The 22571-nt window shown below is 44.0% G+C and overlaps 1 protein-coding gene across 1 annotated transcript in view; it reads right to left on the reverse strand.

Annotated features, from left to right (window-relative positions):
- Positions 1–22571, reverse strand: part of VWDE (von Willebrand factor D and EGF domains) — a gene marked incomplete at its 5' end in the record, with an annotated part of 228776 nt that overhangs the window by 126249 nt on the left and 79956 nt on the right. Inside the window, 5 exons of the mRNA XM_081339263.1 lie at positions 1083–1302; positions 2452–2702; positions 3665–3779; positions 6310–6414; positions 13150–13311. Of these exons, the coding sequence (XP_081195389.1) occupies positions 1083–1302; positions 2452–2702; positions 3665–3779; positions 6310–6414; positions 13150–13311 (853 nt within the window). The remainder of the gene's footprint in view (positions 1–1082; positions 1303–2451; positions 2703–3664; positions 3780–6309; positions 6415–13149; positions 13312–22571) is intronic.

The raw sequence follows: 22571 nt of genomic DNA on the forward strand, positions 1-22571 counted from the left end.
AGATTACTAACTTAACTGTAGTGATTCACTTAACAGCTGTGGCAAGAAAGGTCGTAAAATGGGGCAAAATTCACTTAATAACTGTCTTGCTTGGAATGGAAATTTTGGGTTCCATTATGGTCATAGGTCAAGGACTACCTGTATTTCATTGATAGTACTAGAAAGGTAGCTTTCCATAAAGTTATAACTGGGTTCATTCATGCTATCATGGTTTGCTTTTCCAGTTTGTTGAACTAACCACAGTTGAGTAGCTTTATACAGTATTAAACTATAAACATTTGCAAAACACAATAACTGGATTCGCAGAACACACTAACAAAAAATCAAACGCACCATACTATAACTTAGATTGATTGGTAAACTTTCTTTTTTTCTCTTCAAATAACATCAGCTTATCATTTTTAGGAGTCTTCCATTTACAAACAAATGCTTGCCTTGAAAAAGAAACAGCTGTTTTTTTGGGTAGGGTTCATTGGCTTTATCAAAAGAATACTTCTGCTGTGATAAAATGATGATTCTCAATTTTTATTTTGACCAACACCCTGTCAACAAAAGTGCGTATAGTCAAGGCTATGGTCTTCCCAGTTGCAATGTATGGCAGTGAAAGTTGGACCATAAAAAAGGCTGAGCGCCAAAGAATTGAGGCCTTTGAACTCTGGTGCTGGAGAAGACTCCTGCGAGTCCTTTGGACTGCAAGGCAATCAAACCGGTCAGTCCTAGAGGAGATCAACCCTGACTGCTCTTTAGAAGGCCAGATCCTGAAGCTGAAACTCTTTGGCCACCTAATGAGAAGGAAGGACTCACTGAAGAAGAGCCTAATGCTGGGAAAGATTGAGGGCAATAGAAGAAGGGGACGACAGAGAATGAGGTGGCTGGATGGAGTCACTGAAGCAGTAGGCATGAGCTTAAATGGACTCCAGAAGATGGTAGAGGACAGGAAAGCCTGGAGGAACATTGTCCATAGGGTCGCGATGGGTCAGACACGACTTCGCAACTAACAACAACAACATTTATAATCTAATTGTGTCAAAATTAAATAGGAAAAGAGGAAATTCTGGAGTGGATTGTGAAACACTACTCACCTCTCCAGCCTGCTGGACATTTGCACTGGTAGCTGTCTATTCCACCAATACAAGAACCAATACCGCATGGATTTGATTCGCAATGAGTATGGCTGTTTTGGCAATGCTCCCCTTCAAATTCACTGGGACACATACACAGATATTCTCCAATGCCAGGAGGGAAGTTAATGTTGGTGATGCAAGTTCCACCATTCAAGCAGCCACAAGGCTTCACTGAAACCTACAAAAGGCAAGATTGTCTTGTATTTAAGTGTGCATTTTATTACTTTACAATAAGGCTACTTACTGAAGTTCCTATGTAATGATATGTAAGAGTGATTTGTGACTCAAAATGTAATAGTAAAATGCATTTATTCCCTGAAAGATACCAAATTTCTCAATATTTGTAGACAATATTGAGAAACAAACCACAAATACATGATAAATGCATAACTGCTACTTGAAAGCTAAATATACTCATTCATCTTTTTTATTTCTAATATCTAATAGAACTTCGAACAATCTTCTAATGTTATAATGTTCTTTATCTCCTTCCCTTCTATTATTGGCTGTTAAGAGTCAACAAACATGAAGCATCATGATATAAAGATGACTGACTTCTAGACATCACAAAGGAAAAAGGACTAATTCTGCATTTGCCATTCTTAAAAGCAACTGGTTACTTAGCATAATGTATAGATTGGACTTGACTGCTCAATGAATCTAACTCCTAGGGGCTTTGTTGCTAATACCTCCAGGTTCTGCATAAATTTTACATCTAGTGATCTGAGTTAACATTTATTTTATACAATTCCCTTAGCAATTATCCATGTTAGCCAGCCTCTTTTAGCTGTGAGTTTCTTCCTCCTGTGCACTTGCATTATTACCAAATGCTACTGCAAAATTAATAGAACAGCATGCTATAAAGACAAAGAAGGAAAGCATGGCCAAGAAACCAATGTTAAGGAGTAAATAATATAAGAGGGGGAAAAACCCCTATAAAATATTGTTGCAAATGAATTATAGTTCTCCCTTTATGGCTAAAACCTGGTCCTTTGTGTCATTATGCGTTTTTCATCAAAGATCCACATGCACACAGCATGTTTTAAAGAAGATTAATGAACCATTAACCAGTTTGCTGTCTGAAAGACCACTGTTTGCCAATCGATATACCGTAGTCCCCTTTCTGATTCATTGAATATATGGGATTCACTTTCTCCAGGATATTTGTTAGATTAATTGATCATCACTGTCGTGAATGATAATATTCACTCACTAGAAAACAGCTGAAGTCTTGGCTTTTTAAAGACAATAACAAATTATTAACTATAATTGGAGTAACCAAGAGCCTACAGACTAGCTTTTGAAGGATTGTAGATCTCCTTCCTACCTGCACTGAATGTCTGCTTTGTGCATTGCATTCATCAGATACGGTGAATTCAAAACTCTCTTCTTCTGCAGAATGGACCTGCCAGATGAGAAGGCCAGCAGGAGAGAGGGAGGCCCCTGGAGGGCCATCTTCTAAAGCAAAAAGCACGGCTGATCTCTCAGGATCCACTGCTTGCAGCTGATAAACAAAAGTCTCCCCTGCAAACGTTAGAAGCTGATTGGAGGGCCCCAGAAACACAGGTGGCAGGTTGTCTAAATTAAACATAAAAAAACAGCCGAAATTAGAGGGGGTTGTTAGGCTAGGGAATATTGTTTTATTTAAGAAAAAAACTGTAAACATTTTATTTCAAATGACAAGCAATTTAACAATTCCAGCTAGTAACTTGGAGGAACACCATCCATACTTAGGAGGTTTAAGAACATCTGATAAAATTAATACGTTTACTGCTAGTGAGCTTTTCTTCAGAAAAGCTGTAATTCTTTTTTCATTCGCTCTCCTTTTTCTAATCAACAAAACCTTTAAAGGAATCACAGAGTTGAAATGAGCCCCTTAAGTGATTATCTAATATGATGCAGAGAGAGGAAATGCATCAACAGGTTTTTCTGGTGGGGAAAAAAACCCTCTCATCTTATTTTCATATTGCACAAAGTGATTAACATCTGAATTTGAGTGGGGTGGCTGTGGTGAATGTTAAACTGCAGTTTAAAATAAAAACAAATAGAAGGCCAGTTCTACAGTCATAGTCCTACAAAAACTTCAGTAAGTTTAAATCTACATTTTATGTTGTGCTTTTCTATTGGAAATGCACCGTGTGAATAAAAAAATTTTTTTTTAAAGAAAAATCAAAATAATCTGTCCTGAAAATAAATTAACAGTTTGCTGAGTTGGAAAAACTTCAACTTACTCATAAGTAATTGATGAACATTACCATATTGTGTGGCTTTTGCAGCGGTACTTGTGATCAATGGTGGATGTTGATTTTATGTATTATGGTCAACTGTCAAATTAAAGAAAATGAAAACCTCTATGTAATGACAAAGGTCTAAAATGCTTTGCTTTGCAAAAATCAGGATGGCCTTCTCCAAAGATAATAATTTTGTAGCCTGGATAAATATTAGAAATATACTCTATTTGTCCAAGCCAAGAATACATTCACTTGAAGAATGCATTTTTGCATTATAACACCTGTTTTTATAAGGCCCAGAGGACTTACTTTTATTGACAGACCAAGTAAATTTAGAAATTGATGGCTCACAAAAAAGACAAGAGCTGGTGAGACTTGGGTCACCTTTTGCATAGCATAAACCATCTATTTTGCATGTATTTTCCTGCCAGGAGGAAAAACAAAAATGAGTGTTAGTCACTTGAAATAGCATATCATATTTATTTATAGAAATCACGGGAAAATAATCAATTCAATACATTCCCAAGGGAAAAGTCTAAGTGAATCTTCATTTTCTCCTTGAATGTTATATAGACATAGATAACATTCAAGGAGACAATGAAGACCAATTAGATTATATATATATGGCTCCTGGGTTCCCAGTGTTTTTGATTGATTGATTGATTGATTAATCTTGCTTTTACAAACAACAAAAGCAATGAACATGTCAGATAAATGTCTTCAAAATGCCTGCACATGGCCTGGAAGGGCCTTCCCTGGTTTTGTGTCTTTATCATGGCCAGTACAAACGTACCCCATCCAATAAGGTAGGTGGGGATCTATGTGATTTCTTGGCCATCTTTCCTCCCCAAATTAGATGTTTAAAAGAAAAACAGGTTGAAGTTTTCAGAAAAATATATATTCTCATGATTTTTTTTTCATTTTCTCTTTAAATGAAATTTAGATTTATTTTGGCTATAACATAGTACTTAATTATACATATTAATTCCAAAATGTAGTATTTATCAAGTAATTCCTTTAAATGTTTTTTTAAAAACATTGGCATAAAAGCCATAGTACTGATATCCTTCTCTACTCAAAGTCCTTGATGAAGGAAAAACAATTCTTGTAAGTTCTGACAGTGAGTAGTTCTATATCACCTATCTCAAATGACTTTTAGCAGTTTATAACAGCAAATAATTACTTCTGTTAGGAGAAAAAAAACATGGTTGCTATCTCAAAGAATGACTTCAGTGTCTCCAAATATATTGGACTGCAACTCCCATTATCCCTAGGTAGTCTGGGGAAATAGGAGTTCTGATCTAACACAAGATGGGTGAATCCCAGTCTGCAGAGAGCCATTTAAATAAACTAGGGGTTGGGATGGGCAGAGAGGACTGTAATTCTTAGTACTCTGAATGTTTGAGTTTAACATTTGTTATGGACAGTATGTTAGTTCAAACAATAGGACATGCCTCTAATTGAGAAATGTTCCTTTTGATTCTTTACAACTGTCTTCCTAAGTTGTTATTTCTTAAAGGATCATTATTTGCTCCAGGATTCTTTATTTCTAATTAATCCAGGAGACTTCCCATTTTTTTTAAAAAAAATATTTATTAAATTTTTATGTCGCCCATCTCCCCTATAAGGTGACTCTGGGCAGCTTCTATGACCACTGAGTGAAGTACATAAAGCAGCCACAGACAACACACACAGGAGATTATCTAAATCTGTGTAGCAAGTAAGGGTGCCAAAGTAGCTACATCAGAGTTCTCCAACCTTTCTGGGCTCATAGCCTGGAGGGGACAGCAGCTTCCAAATTATGCCCATGCATAATTTGGAATTTGAAATGGGCCATGTACGCACACCCTGCATTAGCAGCCCATTCACACATACACAAATGGGGCACACATTCCCCCCGCGCTAGCGCTCCCTTTCACGCCCATGTGCATGCGCAAACAGGGCTGTGGGCACAAGTGGGGGGAACACACGCCCACATGTGTGTGTCCTGGCCAGCCATTTCTGCAGCCCACTGGTCAAGAGCTCACAGTCCAATACTGGGCTGTGGCCCATAAGTTGGGGACCCCTGAGCTACATGATACTTTTTTGGTATCTACCAAGTCCTGCCTCACCTGTCCTGACCATTTAAATTTTAAAAAGGGAGTAGTTGAAAAGGTTTCAGCATCTTTTTTTTTTACATGAATGTATCTGGCCTCAAAATGGACTGCATACATTTTTGACTGGTACAGCATTTATGACCTACCAATCGTAAAATGCCATTGCTTTGTTTGAAACTAAAGGATTCCTGCCTGAAGGTAAATTAGTCTAACAGCAAACTCTATGTCGAATAAACATTGTAGCTAAACCACTGAACTTAGCAAGTCTAAAGAAAGATACCACATTCTACACTTGGTTTCAAATTAAACAATGGTAGATTTTTTAATGCAGAAAAGTCAATATAGGGCAGTTCTGAGAGAAACAAATCTAGTCAAACTTGCATGTACAGTATACTCAAAAGTAATAGCTATAGAAGCAATAGTTGGAACACTGCCAGTAAATCTGAGCTAACTATTAGGACTCTGTCACCATGTATTATAAAAGTCAAAAGCTGCTTGATAATGCCTTCCCAGGAAACGTTCTATATCAATAGGAACTTTTTATTTTACATAAAAGATAATCTTGGAAATCTCATTATTTTTCCATTCCTATTAACTTCCATTTTCAGCACATAGCTGCTATGTTTTGCATGGACATTAAGTAATACATTTTGAAAAACAGGCTTGTATATGATCTGTGGCTTTTCAGCTACTGATGTCAAGAAGCAAATACTATACTATATATATAGTTTTCTAACTGATCAGTAAACAAATGATGTTCCCTGAGACTTGTCTAGCCACATCACTCACTTTAGGAAGCTGGAGGGTTAAGAAGAAGATGGATGTTCACTGCTACACCTCTAAGTGTTTTGAAATTACCTTTAATTTGCAAAGCCCATTTTGACGGAATTTGCAATCTTGACAGAGTCCATCATACAAGGTCAGAACTTTTGAATTGCTGTACTGGAATCCATCATTAGAAATCTAAAAAATAAAAATAAAAATACAAAAATATATCATTTTGTGTGATCCAGTTCCATGTCGACATTGTCTGTACATTCTAAATACATCCCTGGACTAAATGTCTGCCTAGAAGATAAATTAAACCACTTGTGAGTTACTTTCTAGCAAGCTAATAAATCACTGGATGCAGCATACTGAAAAGCCATTCATTTATTACCAAAATATATTTTTGCTCAGATCAAATCTGGGGTTTCTGATAACTGTGTGCTTTGTTAAATCTGTTCTTGGTTTTTTTTTTACTCAAATAGACACAATTTTGAGCAATAAATCCTATTTCAAACTGACTGCAGTCCATTTACTCAAGAGAAATTTTATGGATGTCAACATTATTTTATTGAGATTGCTTCAAAGCAAGACAATTCTGTTGGGTACATTGTGTCCTCTATTCCACTCAAGATAAATTTCCATTCCTGAGATACTAATTCATTCATAAAACATCACATCTTGAAAAAAACATTCTGTAAAATAAGCTTCTCTCACATGTATTTTCTATAGATAGAGGAATAATACATTTAACTGGAGACAGTGTGGTAGATACAAGAAAAAGAATGTTCACCCTGTATTTGGCACAGGACTCAAACCCGTAATAGGTAATTATGTAAGTTAATTATCTAAGTTGTATTTGTTCCAAAATATCTAACCACGTGCATTGATAAATTCTTTGTTAGGCACAAAAGATTTATTGCTCCTCATGCCTGTGCACAATAATATTGTCAACTAACAGTTTACACCTGCTAGGAGTTAGATAAGTGTCAAGTGAATTCAAGGGGGGTTGAACTTAGCTCACTTGTGGCTATATTGAGATTCAAGGCTGATCCCTCTTTTAATTTTACCCCCACACCTCTGCCACTCCTTCCCTTACATTGTTTTTTGATTTCTAGTATCTCATCTCATGTCATCATTTGCTATTTTATTCAAATAATGTAATGATAGCAATGATACTATTATAAGCAATGAACATTATTAGGTAGGCTTGTTGGTCTCTTGTGAAAACAGAGGTGGATACCAAATTCAGATTTTGACATGAAAGGGAGAATTGAATTCTAAACTGCATAACATATTTTACATTTGAAGGCAATATGTTTCATATTCTATCACTACATTGTATAAAATAGATACAGAAGATTAAGAGTAAGTTTGCACTTGTAATAGAGAATGTTGTTCTGAACATGCACACCAGCTTTCTAAAAGGAGATGTGTCTGTATTTTTAAATTTCAATTATATTTTTGCCACTCTATATGAATTATGGTCTGATAGTACACACTGAATTTCATGTAGCCTGAGTGTGTTAGTAACTACAGAAGATAGTGTATTTTACTTAATTTACATTTTATTTTTCTCTGAAAAACAGAACTATCACTGACATGCTTATTAGAAGACTAAATATTGAACAGTAAATATGTGTATGAAGTTTTATTTAGCTTGGGCTCAATTTAAAAACTCATGGTGCTTATAAATTGACACTCTACAAAAAGAAAAATGTGCACAATACAAATGCTATATCTAAAGGCTGAGAAAGCTATTAAATGTACTTTTTATTTCATTGTTTGAAAAAGGTGCTGAAATGGAGCTGCTGTTAATACTTTCCATCACTGAAATATGTTTTGAATATGTGTTTTAGCTTTCTCTGCATTTCAAACAATTCAAAGAGGATGCATTGCATTTAAAAAAAAAATCCTGCTCTGTTTAAAAATGTAAACAGGAGCCAAGTTCACACTGACAATTGAAATATATAATGTTGTCCTAAATGTTCACATTTATATTTAAAATAGATATCACACTATTTGTATTACATTTTTATTAGACACTTGGAAAATTAGAGTAATATATTGAGCTCTAAAGTGAGAATATTAACTTGAACATAGTAACCAGCATTTATTCTAAGATCCAAACTAAAAGACAGAGAATAAGTGGAAAAATAAACACTTATTTCACTAAATGGGACTGTAGGCTAACTATTAAAGCACAGGTAGATTTAACTTCCACAACTGGAATTGGCGACTCCATCACTAAGTAATGCATTTGTTCAGTGGTGGGATTCAGCCAGTTCACACCAATTCGTCAGAACTGGTAGCTATTTTTTTTGTTGCCCAGGCCCAGAATGGCAGAGAACCAGTTGTTCACATATTTGAATCCCACCACTGCATTTGTTAAGTGAAACATCATGTGACTGTGCTGAACACAGTAGTACTACTGTGGTCATTGAGCATGATATATAACATGACTACTGACTTGTAAGTTACTGTTGTTTTTTCCATTGACACTATTTATTTATTATTTATTTATTATTTATTGATTCGGTTTATATACCGCCCTACTCCCGAAGGACTCAGGGCGGTTTACAAGGCAAAATTTAAAAACAATACAATATAAAATTAAAATAAAATTAAATTAGGTCTAGCCCCCAAAAATTAAAATCACAATTTAAAAACAATTTGTCATGAGCCAGCTGTGAACTTGTAAATGGTGATCACATAACCATGGGACATGCAACCATCATAAATTCATACAGGTAACAAGGCGATTGAATCGTGATTATATAATCATGGAGACCCCTTGGCTGTTGCAAGTTTCTGGACTGGTTGCAAAGCTACTTTTTCCAGCACTGTTATGAGTTGAAAGGTTGCTACACCAGGCAATAATTAAGCAAGAACTACCTGTAAAGCAGACATGTCAAACTTGCGACATCACATGACGTTGGGCAATGTATCGGAGCTTTTTCCCCATTGCCGGCAATGGGGTGGGAGCAGTTTCCTGGTGACGCATCCGGCCCATGGGCCAGCAGTTTGACACCCCTGCTGTAAAGGGTTCAGATTTGATAACCTAGGCCTTTTGATAACCTAAGTCTCGGTTCTAATTTACACGAAAGCTGGGACATGACCACTGAAGTAAAGACAAGGATAGAGAAAGCTCGAACAGCATTCTTCAAAATGAAAAAGATCTTCTGCAGTCATGACATAAGCCTAAGATTGAAAATCAGGCTTGTCAGATGTTATGTTTTTTCTATCCTGCTCTATGGAGTAGAGAGTTAGTCTCTGACAGAAAGCCACCTGAAGAGACTAGAAACATTTGAAATGTGGATTTACAGGCGGCTGTTATGTATAAACTGGGTTGACAAGATCAGAAATGAGGAAGTGATCAGCCGCCTGGGAAAGCCAAGGGAAATCATCAAATCAATTAAAAACAAAAGTTATAATATTTCAGACATGTGATGCGACACCCAGAAAAATATGGCATGCGCCATTTAATCCTCCAGGGAAAGATTGAAGGCAAATGAGGTCCAGGCAGAAGAAGAACATCATGGCTTCAAAATCTAAGGGACTGGTTTGGACAAAACTCAGCAGCACTTTTCCATGCGGCTGCTGATAAAAACAGGATCACCAACGTGATTGCCAACGTCCAATAACGGATACGGCACAAGAAGAAGCCTTTTGTATCCCACAAAAATGGGAGGAGACCAAATGCATTTGCAAGCAGAAAATGAACGAGATGGAACCTGCTTTTCACAGAACACATAGACAGCTATGAACTACCCAATTTATTTTCTATCATTTCTGCTCAGCCAGAGAATACCTCAAACTTTTTCCTTGTTTTTGTTTGAATTAAATCTACTAGAAATAGCTGTATGACTTTATGTTTCTTTTGCTGTATGTAGCTTCTGCTGTGCAACAAACACAACAGATAAAACTGATGTGCTATGACCTTTCCATTTGTGTCACAGAGTACAGATTATTGTCATCAACTCACCCATTTTGCTAGATCTCACTGTGACCTACTAACTGGAGCATGAAGTTGCCTTTGCAGAATATGTGTTGCGCGAAGCAACGTTTCCCCTAGGTTTTCTAGAATTTATCTGTGTTAAGTCACAAATATTCCTCCAAAATTATCCCGGTTTGATACATTTTGTAGGATGATTTTGACTATGATGAAAGAGTCAAAGGTTGGACAATTCTGCTCATGTCAATAAACACCTTGCCCTTTAGGGGAAGTAATGCAAGTCTCTCTCTTTTGACCTTAGCAGAAGATTGTCAAGCAGCAGGGGGAGAGTCAATTGCTTTAATTATTACAAATGTTTTATGTAATCTCTTTAACTGTCCTATGATATAACATAATTTACTATGTATATTTTACTCATATTTATCTATAGTTTCATACTGTGGTCAGTTTGTATGCGCAATGAAATTTGTTGTTTCTAAATAAAACTTTAGAGTGTTCTGCATTGTCTCAGTCCACCCCAGGTGATTGCTGCAAAACAAGATAAGTTGCACTTCAGTAGCATATTGCCGGAAAAATAGGCTTACAGTATGAAAAATGTCTGTTTGCTTCAGACTCTCACCACATAATTTCTTTTCCTTTCCCTAATCAATAGGCTAAGAGTCAAGATGTTTAATTAGAGCTGGCAGAAGGTAGAGGTGTTAAAACTCCCAGCAAGTCCATCTAGTTCTACAATTGCAACTCAATTTATTAGTGCATAATACATTCAATTGGCATTGCACTGAATTTGTTTTCATGTGGGATTATAAGTAGCAAATGTAAATCCTGGCTACTTGGAATTACACCCTATATCCTGCCCTTGACAAGAGTCAATCTCTAATACAGAAGTCAAGATCCAAGGTAACAACAATGTAGAGGTGATGGAAGTATTGCAAACATTTAACATGGAGAACAGGTTGTAATCCCAAGGAAATCAGATTTAAGCATGAAATAAATATTAGCTTAACATTCAACTGGTTTGCAGGCAAAAGCAGACCGATCTGTCTTAATGCAATTTTTCCCCTCAATTTCTTTCTTTTACCAACACCCTCAAGACTATTAGTTTCTCAGTGCAGCTCTAATGATCAAACCGATGAACATAATAATGATTAGGATACCAGGAGCCTCTTTGTAATAGGATTTTCAAATATCACTCATTTCTTTCCTTTGCTCTGCTTTTCTTTTGTTTTTAATTTTGTTCTGTTTCATAACAATGTTGGTGTATATGTATATGTGCATGCATATGTATATGTGTATGTATATGCAGTTCGAAAGCACATAAAAATGCAAGTAGAAAAATAGGGACCACTATGGTGGGAAGGTAACAGCGTTCCGTGCAGTGGCTCAGTGGGTTAGGACGCTGAGCTTGTCGATCAGAGGGTCGGCAGTTTGGCGGGTCGAATCCTGAGTGCCACATAACAGAGTGAGCGCCTGTTACTCGTCCCAGCTTCTGCCAACCTAGCAGTTCAAAAGCACATAAAAATGCAAGTAGAAAAACAGGGACCACTACGGTGGGAAGGTAACAGCGTTCTGTGCGCCTTTGGTGTCTAGTCATGCCGGCCACATGACCATGGAGATGTCCTCAGACAAGCACTGGCTCTTCGGCTTTGAAACGGAGATGAGCACCGGCCCCTAGAGTCGGAAACGACTAGCACCCATGTGCGGGGGAACCTTTACCTTTTTATGTATATGTATATGTATCTTCTTAACAGTGGTAGGATTCAGCTGGTTCTCACCATCCAGAATGGACGTCCGGAAATGGCATCTACACAGAGAACCAGTTGTTCACATATTTGAATCCCACCACTGCTTCTTAACCACGTGGGGGGGCGGTTAGATGAGACTAAGAAACAATGAGTAGACCTGCATTTTTGCAGGAGAAACAGATGGGGAAAACTGCTGGAAAAGGTAGAACTTGCTTTAAAAAGTGCTATTGCAAATGTGGGGGAAGAGCAGTATACAAAACTGACTGGAGCTTTTAAAATGATACAGGACGAAGAAGGTGAAAACAGGGAAAGCTAATCAAGGGAAAAAACAGACAGGCAGCCTAGAACTGTAGAGAGGGCATGAGGAAAGCTAAAGCTAAAGGTCAATTAAAATTACAATATCTGAGAAAAACACAGAGGCACAAAAGGGGGGGAAGGGATTACCTAACATGCTAATTGCTTAGTGAACTTGTCGGAATAAGTAAACATAAAAAGCTGCTCAATTTTTTTCCTGTCTAAATAATTTCCAGTGAGATGGTTGTTGTTTGCCAGACATTTGTGAAAAGAAGTGAATTTGAGATCGATAGACACATGGTTATGGGATTTATATTTTAAATAAGATCAAATTTTTATGTCCAGGCGAATTGCATCCAAATGTAGAGAAGGAAATTCCTGAAGGTCTAGTGTAGGTTTGCATATTATCTTTGAAAAAATATGAGAGAACTGCTGAAAAACTAGATGAAGGAAGGCAAACACCATAAATTAGTCCAATATTAAAATGTGTGAAATGCGAGAACAGTTCATGAAGACATGATCTAGCTGAGGGGTAGGCAACCTGGGCTCTTTTATGACTCATGGACTTCAACTCCCAGAATTCCTGAGTCAGCTGACTCAGGAATTCTGGGAGTTGAAGTCCATGAGTCATAAAAGAGCCCAGGTTGCCTACCCTGAGCTAGCTGAACCTTGAAACAATGCCACGATTACCAGAAATTAGCAAGGATTTGTCAATAATCAGTTTCGCTAAACTGTTTTTTTTAAATAACCTTTTTAATAGATTGTGGTAGTATTTAGACATGATATGCGTTGAGTCAGTAAAATAGTTGGAAAACATACCCCATGACATTCTCATTAGCAAACTAGTTCAATGCAGGGTGGATGGCATGACACCTACGTAGATACATAGATGGTTAAAAAAAAATTAAAAAACTATTTACTAGTACCACAAGCAATTCCTACTTTCACTTGCCATCTTGCATATGGTTCAGTATCAATCTTGAAATGAAGATGTTCTGTTCCTATGTAGTTCTGAAGAGGGATTAAGCATTCAGCCACTGTCAGATTCAAAAATGTTGCTTTTGTGATTTCGTGTTCTCTGGCTATCCATTCACCATTGTGATACTACAGGAAACAGAGCAATAAGGTGTGAATTAATCATTGCAGATTTAGATGTAGAAATACTTCAAATGATCCATATGTATTTTAGGGTAGATTGTAATTAGAGGTAAAGCTGTAAGAAAATTTGTTTAACATTGAACACGTAGTAGAAATTATAGTAAATAATGGATTTTAACATGATGTAATCTAAATAAACTAAATATAATGGAACATGATGGAGCCTTGGTGGAGCAGTGGGCTAATGCCTCCTTAAGTAACACCAGCTGCCTGCAATTAGTGCAGGTTCGCATCCCACCAGGCTCAAGGTTGACTCAGCCTTCCATCCTTCCGAGGTAGGTAAAATGAGGACCCAGATTGTTGGGGGCAATTAAGCTGACTTTGTAATAATGCCACCTGAGATGGGGCCGAAAGCCCTAATAAGCAGGCATATACATAGAATGAAGGCTATTGCTAAGCACATTGATTTGTGCTTTAAATTGTAAGCTGCCCTGAGTCTTCGGAGAAGGGCGGGATATAAATGGGATTAAAATTAAAATAAAAAAAAATTATAATGCAATTCAACAGACTGTGTTACATTTGGATATTCCATAGTACTTCACATTCATATGGAACAAAAGACCTACTTTCTGGACATCCATTAAATCTGACATTAAATTTTTTTACAAGAGGAGAAAATACAAATATAATTTTAAATCCTGTAGAATAATTTTTCAAAGGTGTGCTTGAACTGGAGACCAGGACAAACTGAAGCATACAGTAAATTGGCTTATGGACAGTGCTGGAGTAGTCCCTTTTAAATTTCTGCAGAATAAAGTACATGTATGATTGATTACAGGAAGATTTTGACTGGGTTATCATTATAAAGAGCCTGTTTGATGTAGCGGTTAGAAAGTGGGACACCATGAGTTCAGCTTTTGCCTTAGGCATAAAACTAGCTTGGGCCAGTCACTCTTTCTGTGCTCTAAGAAAGAGGCAACAGCAAACCTCTTCTGAAATCTTGGCAAGTAAACTACAGTCCAGGCAGTCTGTAGTCACTAGGTGTCAACAATGACTTTACACACACACAGCACATTATATTAGTGAGATCAGTGAGGCAATTAGGGTGTAATTATGAAGTAATGGGACAGGACTACCAAAACAATTAGGGTTTTGAAAGAACAAAGAAACACTATTCTCTGACCATAGTTTCATTCTATGTAGTTACCATTATAGGGTTTATCAAACTGTCCCTGTTTAAAGTCTATGTTTGCCTCCTAGTATCTTTTCTCATCCTTATCATTTGGCCTTCTAAATGTTTTATAGCTGAGCTGTTGGTTTAGTTTGGGAAAACTGACACCATATAGCTGAGCTAGTAATTTGTTTTCCCTGGGAAGAGTTATTTGGGTTAGCTTGACCCCCTGAGTTCTCCTTCAGTCCAGTGATAAGAAACAAACATGTTTATAGGGCACATATACAGTTCAGAAATCTATTTGTGTTCTGGAATGGTAATTAGCAAAAAAACATCATTCCCAAGTCATGAGTAGAGCTATACAGCGACAAGCTGTTCCCCAAAGTTCTTGCATGAATAGATCTGGAATATATTTTCACATTTATATAAAAATCCGAAAGGTTAATTAAAGTTATATGTCTAGTTACTAACATCTTCTTTTTAAAATAACCTTTCTGCAAAAGTCTCTGAAGGAATGTAAATCAACTAACGAACTAACTAAAGTGAAGCATTATACTATATAAATACATTGTTTGAACAATAAATATAGAACACTTAAAGCATTACATTAAAACAATGTCCACATAATTATAGATGGAGGCAATTCCATAATCTGAAAACAAATAGGAGAGTCTTTCCCTGTATTTGAGGGACACATCTACGTGAACATGATGTCCTTGAGAGGGCAGATCTAAGAGGAGAAGCTGTAAAAAAAGATAAATAAAAACAAAAAGTCACGGTCTTTAACTGACCCTGAAAAAAAGCATTGCACGGCTTTCAATATTTTCATAAAAAATATTTTGACAGGAAGTAATAACCAATATCTGAGTTGCCTCATTTCAAACTAGTCAGTGATTTCAGATCCTCTAGAGCAGGGGTCCCCAACCTATGCTCCATGGCCTAGGACTGGGCTGTGGGCTCTTGGCCAGTGGGCTGCAGAAATGGTTGACCAGTGCACGCACGTATGGGTGTGCATTTCCCCCCCACTCGTGCTAGCACCCATGGCCCTTTTCACAAATAGGAATGCTAGTGTAGAGTGTCGCGCCCCGCGGGCCCGACGCCCACCGGCACCGCGGGCTCGACACTTCCCAGCGCCTGGCCCGACGCCTACCACCTGCTCCGACGACCACCGCCCTGCCCGGGCTGCATCCGCTCTCCAACGGCTGCGGTGGCGACGGCGGCGTGCTAGCAGCTGTTCCAGCGTCTCGGCTGAAGCTCCGGAGGTGCGCGCGTGTGCTCTGCAGCCCGATCACGCCCTGCTGGCTACGGTGGCCTCGCAGGGCCTTGGGCCCACCGCAACTGAGCACCCGACGCCTGGGCCGCCGGCAGACCTGAAACAGCAGACCGGGCCTGCCACAGCTGAGCGCTCGACTCCTGGGCCGCCAGCGGGCTTGGAACAGCAGACCGGGCCCGACGCCGCTGTGCGCTCGACTCCTGGGCCAACGGCGGGGCTGACGCGGCCGTCTGGGCCTCGAAAGCTGCTAGAACAGAAGCGTGGAGGAGCTAGGTCAGGGGAGCGGAGCCCGGCCAGGGGCTTGCTGGCTTTGCGAAGGGGGGGCAAGCAGCAGGGAGGGGCAACGCTGAAAGTATCGGGGAAAGCGGTGGCGATTCTGGGGACGGGTGTGGGGGTGGCGTCTGGGGACGACGGGGCGAGTAGACGCGAGGGTGCTCACCTGGGGGGTGGAGGGTGCCGGGTGTTGGGACGCATTACAAAGGGAGGGGCTTGGGAGGAACGGGCATTAAGTAAGGGAGGGGCGGATGTGGGCACGGTTAGGTGGGCCGTGGGCGTGTACATGCAATATGTATTTAACAGCGTTGGGTGCCGGTAGCAGCCAACGCTGGCTTCATTCCTTTTGGTGTTTGTTCGCGTTTGCAATAAACTGTTCCTGAAGAACTCAGCATTCGTCTCGGTTGTTTGTTTTTCCTGCTCTCCGGACGAGACTTGAGAGAAAGCCAGCGTTGCACCCTTACATCTTGCCTTCCGAGAGACAAGTGGGTGAGTTGTCATGGCGGAGGGATTGCAGGGGGCTGCCCCAGCGGTTGGTCCTGATAAGGAGGTCGGGCCTGAGACGGGGGCCGGGGCTGGAGTAGCCTCCTCCAGGACGGTGGATGTGGGAGAGGCGGTTCGGCCCAGACAGCGGCTGTCGTTGCTGGAGGACGGCGCAGTGGAGCCGAGGGAGGCAGGAAGCCCAGGCCACGGCAGAGAATGGTGGCTGGGCCCTGCCCTGGGCCATAAAGGTTTTGAGGAGGCCCACGAACCCCGGCCGAGGGGACCTTCGTCGGTTTGGAGGGAGCGGTGCCTTATGGAGGACGATGGGGAGGAGTGGAGTTATTCCACCACCCCAGGCAATCGGACTATGGACATACTGCGGACCAGGTTTGGGGAGGCTGGTGGCCAGGATCCAGGCCACCAATGGTCCCCTGCTGGGGCTCCAGCAGGACGGGCCGGGCCGACCCGTTCGCCTTCTGATGCACCACCATTCCAGAATCAACCTGGACCTGGCGTGCCCCGTGAGGGCTCTGCAGGCCTCGGCCGAGGTGCTGCGGGGATGTGGTCTGGGATAGAGGACAGACCTGGCCAACCGACAACACGGCTAATTGGAGCCTCTCCCATGTTGGGGCCGCAGGTGGGTTCTTGGGCACCTGGAGTGGTATGGGGGCCACCACCTTTGTCGGTCTCCTACGATGGACATCCCGACCGCCTGGCGATGTTCCTGGGCCAGGTGATAGGTCACATGGACCAGTACGCCCAGGCTTACGTGTCCCAGCGGGCTATGGTGGTGGCAGTAACATCCTGCCTGCAAGGAGAGGCAGCGGCTTGGGCGGCCGATTTATACAGTGACCACGCTCAGGAGCTGGGGGATGTTGGGTTGTTCTTGGAATCATTACGGGCCCGTTTCGAGGACATCTCCCAGGTGCAGCGGGCTGAAGCCGACATCCTTTCCCTACGACAGCGAGTTAGGCCTGCGGTGGAGTTCGTGAGGGCGTTCCGTAAGGTGGCGGGGAAATTGCGCTCGTGGCCGGAGCGTCTCCTCATCCACCATTTCAAGGCTGGCCTGGATGGGGCTCTCCGCCGGGCTTGTGTGGTGTGCGGCATCCCGGCACGGCTGCAGGAGTGGTACCGGGTGGCCGTGGAGCTGGATGTGGGCCTGCAGGACATACGGAGTCGGTTCGAGCCTCCCTCTGGAAGCCGACGGCCGACCGAGAAGACAAAAGTGGACGAGCGGCCTGTGGGAGCATCTACGTGGCTTCCCTCCCAGCCAGCACGGGCTGTCCTGAGGTGTTTCAGGTGTGACCAACCGGGACACCGGGCAGCCGAGTGCCCACTGCCTCCTGCCCGGGCAGCCCCCTCTGTCTCCTCAGCACGAGGGACTGGAACCCGAAGGACCACGGAGCGGACACGAGCTGCTCACCAGCTGGGCGGGGATGTCTCCAGGCCAACCGCTCCTGTTCGGTGGAAATGCCAGCGGAAACACAGCCCGCACAGTATGAGAGTCCGGAGGAACAGGACCTAGACGAGGACCCCATGGTGAGTGCTCCGGTTTGTCCCTTTGTGTTCCCTGTAGTGCTAGTCAGTCCCCGTACGGGTCAGAAGAGAGCGTACAAGGCCCTCGTTGATTCAGGTAGCACCCGGTGCCTTATGAGTCAAGCAGTGGTGGCTGGACTAGGGGTTACGGTAAGGCGGCTGGCCAACCCCCTGCGCTTTCAACAGGTGGACGGGTCTCTCTTGGGGGGGCACCCATTACTCATGTCACCGAGCCGGTCCGGTTGGAGATGGGTGATCACTGGGAAACTTTGCAGTTTATAGTGGTACCATCCATGACCGAGGCGGTCATTCTAGGGCTCACATGGTTGGACCGGTGGGGCCCTACGATCTGGAGGGAGGGGGGTTGCCGCCATCTCCGGTTGGGGTTGGGCCCACAGCCTCCACGAGAGCACACGTTTTTAGGACCATCACACACGGGGGAACGAGAGAGGGTCTGCACAGGTGGGTTAGCGCAGGAGGCTCAGGTACCCCGAGAATACTCCGACTTGTTGGACGTGTTCAACGAGCGAGAATGCAACACGCTGCCACCCCATCGTTCCACGGATTGTGCCATCGAGCTGGAACCCGGTGCCAAGCTGCCAAAACCCCGGATGTACGCTATGTCACCAAAGGAAATGCAGGAACTCCGGCGGTACATCGACAAAAACCTAGAACGGGGGTTCATTCAGCCAGCACGTTCCAGGATGGCGGCGCCCGTGCTGTTCCGCAAGAAGAAGGACGGTGGGCTTAGGCTGTGCGTGGACTATCGCGGTGTGAACGCAGTGTGCGTTGAGCACCTTTACCCGCTCCCGTTAATGAAAGACCTGCTGGCCCACCTAGCTAAAGGCCGGATCTTTACCAAACTGGACTTCAGAGAGGCCTACTATCGAATCAGAATTAAGACCGGGGACGAGTGGAAGACGGCATACAACTGTCCCCTGGGGAGTTTCCAGTTTCGGGTGATGCCGTTCGGGTTACAGGGAGCCCCTGCTGTCTTCATGCAATTGATTAACCAGGTCCTGCATGAATTCTTATACCGCGGGGTCCTGGTCTATCTGGACGACATCCTGGTCTACACAGAGACGTTGGAAGAGCGCATCGCCTTGGTCAGGCGGGTGTTGACTAAGTTACGGGACGCACGACTCTTTGTCAAGCTGTCTAAATGTGAGTTCCATAGAACACAGCTCGATTATTTAGGATACAGGATCTCCGCAGGGGGGGTGGAAATGGACCCAAAAAAGGTAGAGGCCATCCAGCAATGGCAGGCCCCGCAGACGCGGCGTCAGTTGCAAAGTTTTTTAGGCTTTGTGAACTTCTACCGCCAATTCATACCATGTTTTGCGGCCATAGCCCTGCCACTCATGGACCTCCTCCATACACGACAGCTGACAGTACAACCGCGTCCCGGACTACGGGTGGGGTGTACTGCAGAGTGCCAACGGGCCTTTGATACACTCAAGGCTCTTTTCGCTAAAGAACCAGTCTTACGACACCCAAACCCTGCCCTGCCCTATGTGGTCCAGGCAGATGCGAGCGACGTTGCTCTCGGAGCTGTCCTTCTGCAACGAATCAAGGAAGGGGCGCTTCAACCATGTGCCTATGCGTCGAAAAAACTGTCTCCCGCAGAGCGCGCCTGGGCGATATGGGAGAAGGAGGCTTTCGCAGTGCACTGGGCACTGGAACTTTGGCGACATCACTTGGAGAGGGCTGTCCACCCATTTGAGGTGTGGACAGATCACAAAAACCTGATGGCTTTGCAGACACCCCGTCGGCTCTCGCCCAAGCATGTACGGTGGGCGCTGTACTTTCGGCGATTCCGCTTTACGTTAAAGTATGTTCCGGGGGGAAAAAACTTCGTGGCAGACGCACTGTCACGTATGCCGCAGTTTGAAGGTAAAAGGGAGGACGTAGTACAGGCGCTTGTGCCCACCGAGGGTCCAGCTCGGGAAGGGGATGTTGCCCTTGCAGCGCAGGATGAGCTCTGTGAGGCCCTTCGGAAAGCCCGTCAGGGGGACGACTGGCTGCAGACTCACCCGGAGCTCGTGATCATGCGTGATGGTTTGGCCTGGCACGGGACCCGGATTTACATACCTGCCATTTTACGAGAACGAGTGCTATATCGGTGTCATGACACCAAGCAAGCCGGGCACTATGGGTTTTTGAAAACCCTGCATTTGGCACGTCGACAGTTTTGGTGGCCTCACATGGCGAAGACGGTGGAGGATTACGTACGGCGATGCCACATTTGCGCCACTACTAAACCCATGGTAGGAAAACCTTTAGGCCTTCTACAGACAGTGGCCGACCCTAACCGTCCGTGGCAGGACATCGCCATGGACTTCATTGTCGAGTTACCCGAAAGCAAAGGCCATAATGTCATTTGGACAGTGGTGGACCTGTTTTCTAAGCAGGTGTTGTGACTCAGGGCCAGCCTGTGGGTCCGACAGCCGGCTCCGATGTATCGGAGGACTCAGATGTGGGGGAGGAGGGAAACGAACCGGCTGATGATGATGATTTGGAGGCTTTGCAGAGCCCTCAGCCGGGGACCTCTTCTCAGCTGTGTGAGCCCGAGAGTGCGGAGGATGATGACCCACAGCTGGCCCTGTTCAAGGACGCCCGACGCAGGAGGCAGACGAGCAGGGACAAACAAAGAAAGACTATGGGACTCCTCGGGAGGAGGCACAGGGAGACCACGCCCTGAGCTCTCTATAAAAGAAGTGTTTGGGGAGGGGCTGGTTGCTGAAAGCAACCTTTTCCGCTTGAGAAGACAAGCTCTTGTGTTTTTGTTAACTGCGTAATTAAATCTTGGCAGAAGCCTTTTAGCCTTGGACGCTTTCCAGACTCTTCTTTTGATTAGGGGTGCGAGAAGAGGGCTGGTTCAGAACAGTTTGCTTTCAGCCACCCACCCCTTAATACTACGATGGAGCAGCTTCTTGCCGAGAATGCCCAGCTCAACCAGCAACTCACCTTGCTGGCCACTCAGGTGGCACAACTGCAGGCTCAGGTACATGCTGCCCCCCCACCCAGGAGGAAATGTCAGATAGCTATGCCGGATAAATTTGCTGGTAAACCAGAACTGTTTCCTGCCTTCCTGGGACAATGCCAGCTTTATATCAGCGTGAGAGCAGCTGATTTCCCCACTGACCGAGATAAGGTGGGATTCGTGTTGAGCCTTCTGTCGGGAGATGCAGCTCGTTGGGGCACGCCTCTGTTGGCACAGCCTAGCCCTTTGTTGGATAACTTTGGGGGGGTTTTGTGACCATATGCGCCTCATGTACGAGGACCCGATTAAGGCGCAGACCGCCACCCGACGTCTGAAAGCTTTGAGGCAGGGTCAGCGCCCCCTACAGGCCTATATCAGCGATTTCCGGCTGCTTAGCCAGGATTCCGCCTGGAATGAGGCTGCGCTCGTGGATGCCTTTCAGGATGGCTTGTCAGAGGAGATGTTGGATGAGCTGGCCCGCGTGGACATTCCCTCAGACCTGAATGGGCTGATCCATCTTTGTCTGCGGATCGATGCCCGGCTGCAGCAGCGTAAGAGTCGCCGTGCCACCCCACAGACCCCTGCCGCCCCTGTTGTGCGTGAGCCCCCAGTCCAGAGGGAGGAGCCAATGGAGCTGGGTGCCGCCAGGTCCCGTCTATCGGTGACGGAAATGGACAGACGACGATCGGAGGGGTTGTGTTTTTACTGTGGGGACCCTGGACATTTGGCTGCTTCTTGCCCGAAGAAGCGTCAGCGGGCGTCAGTGACCAAGCCTGCCCCGAGAAAGTCCCCTGCTTTGCTATCGGGAAACGGCCCGAGCCCGATCTAGACGGTGTGAAAGATCAGGCGACCCACAACGATCACGCCAAGCGACGCCGTTCCGACGGTGCCTGTGAACCTCCACGGCATTTGATTTTGGAGGCACGACTGATCCTTCCTGGCAAGCCAGAGGGGATTCCGGTCCATGCCTTAATTGACTCTGGGGCTACCACTAACTTTATGGACTCGGCCTTCGTGGCCAAATGGGCTGTTCCCCAGTGTCCGGTGGATCCGCCCATGCTTGTGGAGACCATCGATGGTCGAGTGCTCCTGTCCGGGCCTATCACGGCCGCCACGCAACCCGTGTGTATGGCCATCAGTACCCATGTGGAGGCCATTCAGTTTTACGTCACTTCGGATCTGCACTTCCCCGTGGTCTTGGGACTGGCGTGGCTCCGGGCGCATGATCCACAGATCTATTGGTCTCAGAACTTGGTCACCTTCCCAAGTTTGCAGTGCGTGGACCACACCCGCCATATCTGTGCCGGCCAGGTGGAGGGTTCCCCAGGGGTTTCCTTGCCTCCCGTACTGTCCGACTTTGCTGACGTGTTCAGCGAGTCAGAGGCGGACCAATTACCCCCGCACAGGCCCTACGACTGCTCCATTGACCTAGTCCCTGATGCGCCTCTCCCAGTGGGGCGTTTGTACTCCATGTCGGAGCCCGAGTTGGCTGCATTGCGGGACTTCCTGACAAAGAACTTGGCTCGTGGATTCATCCGGCCCTCGTC

This window comes from Vipera berus (assembly GCF_964194415.1).
Source record: "Vipera berus genome assembly, chromosome: 1".
Lineage (NCBI taxonomy): Eukaryota > Metazoa > Chordata > Lepidosauria > Squamata > Viperidae > Vipera > Vipera berus.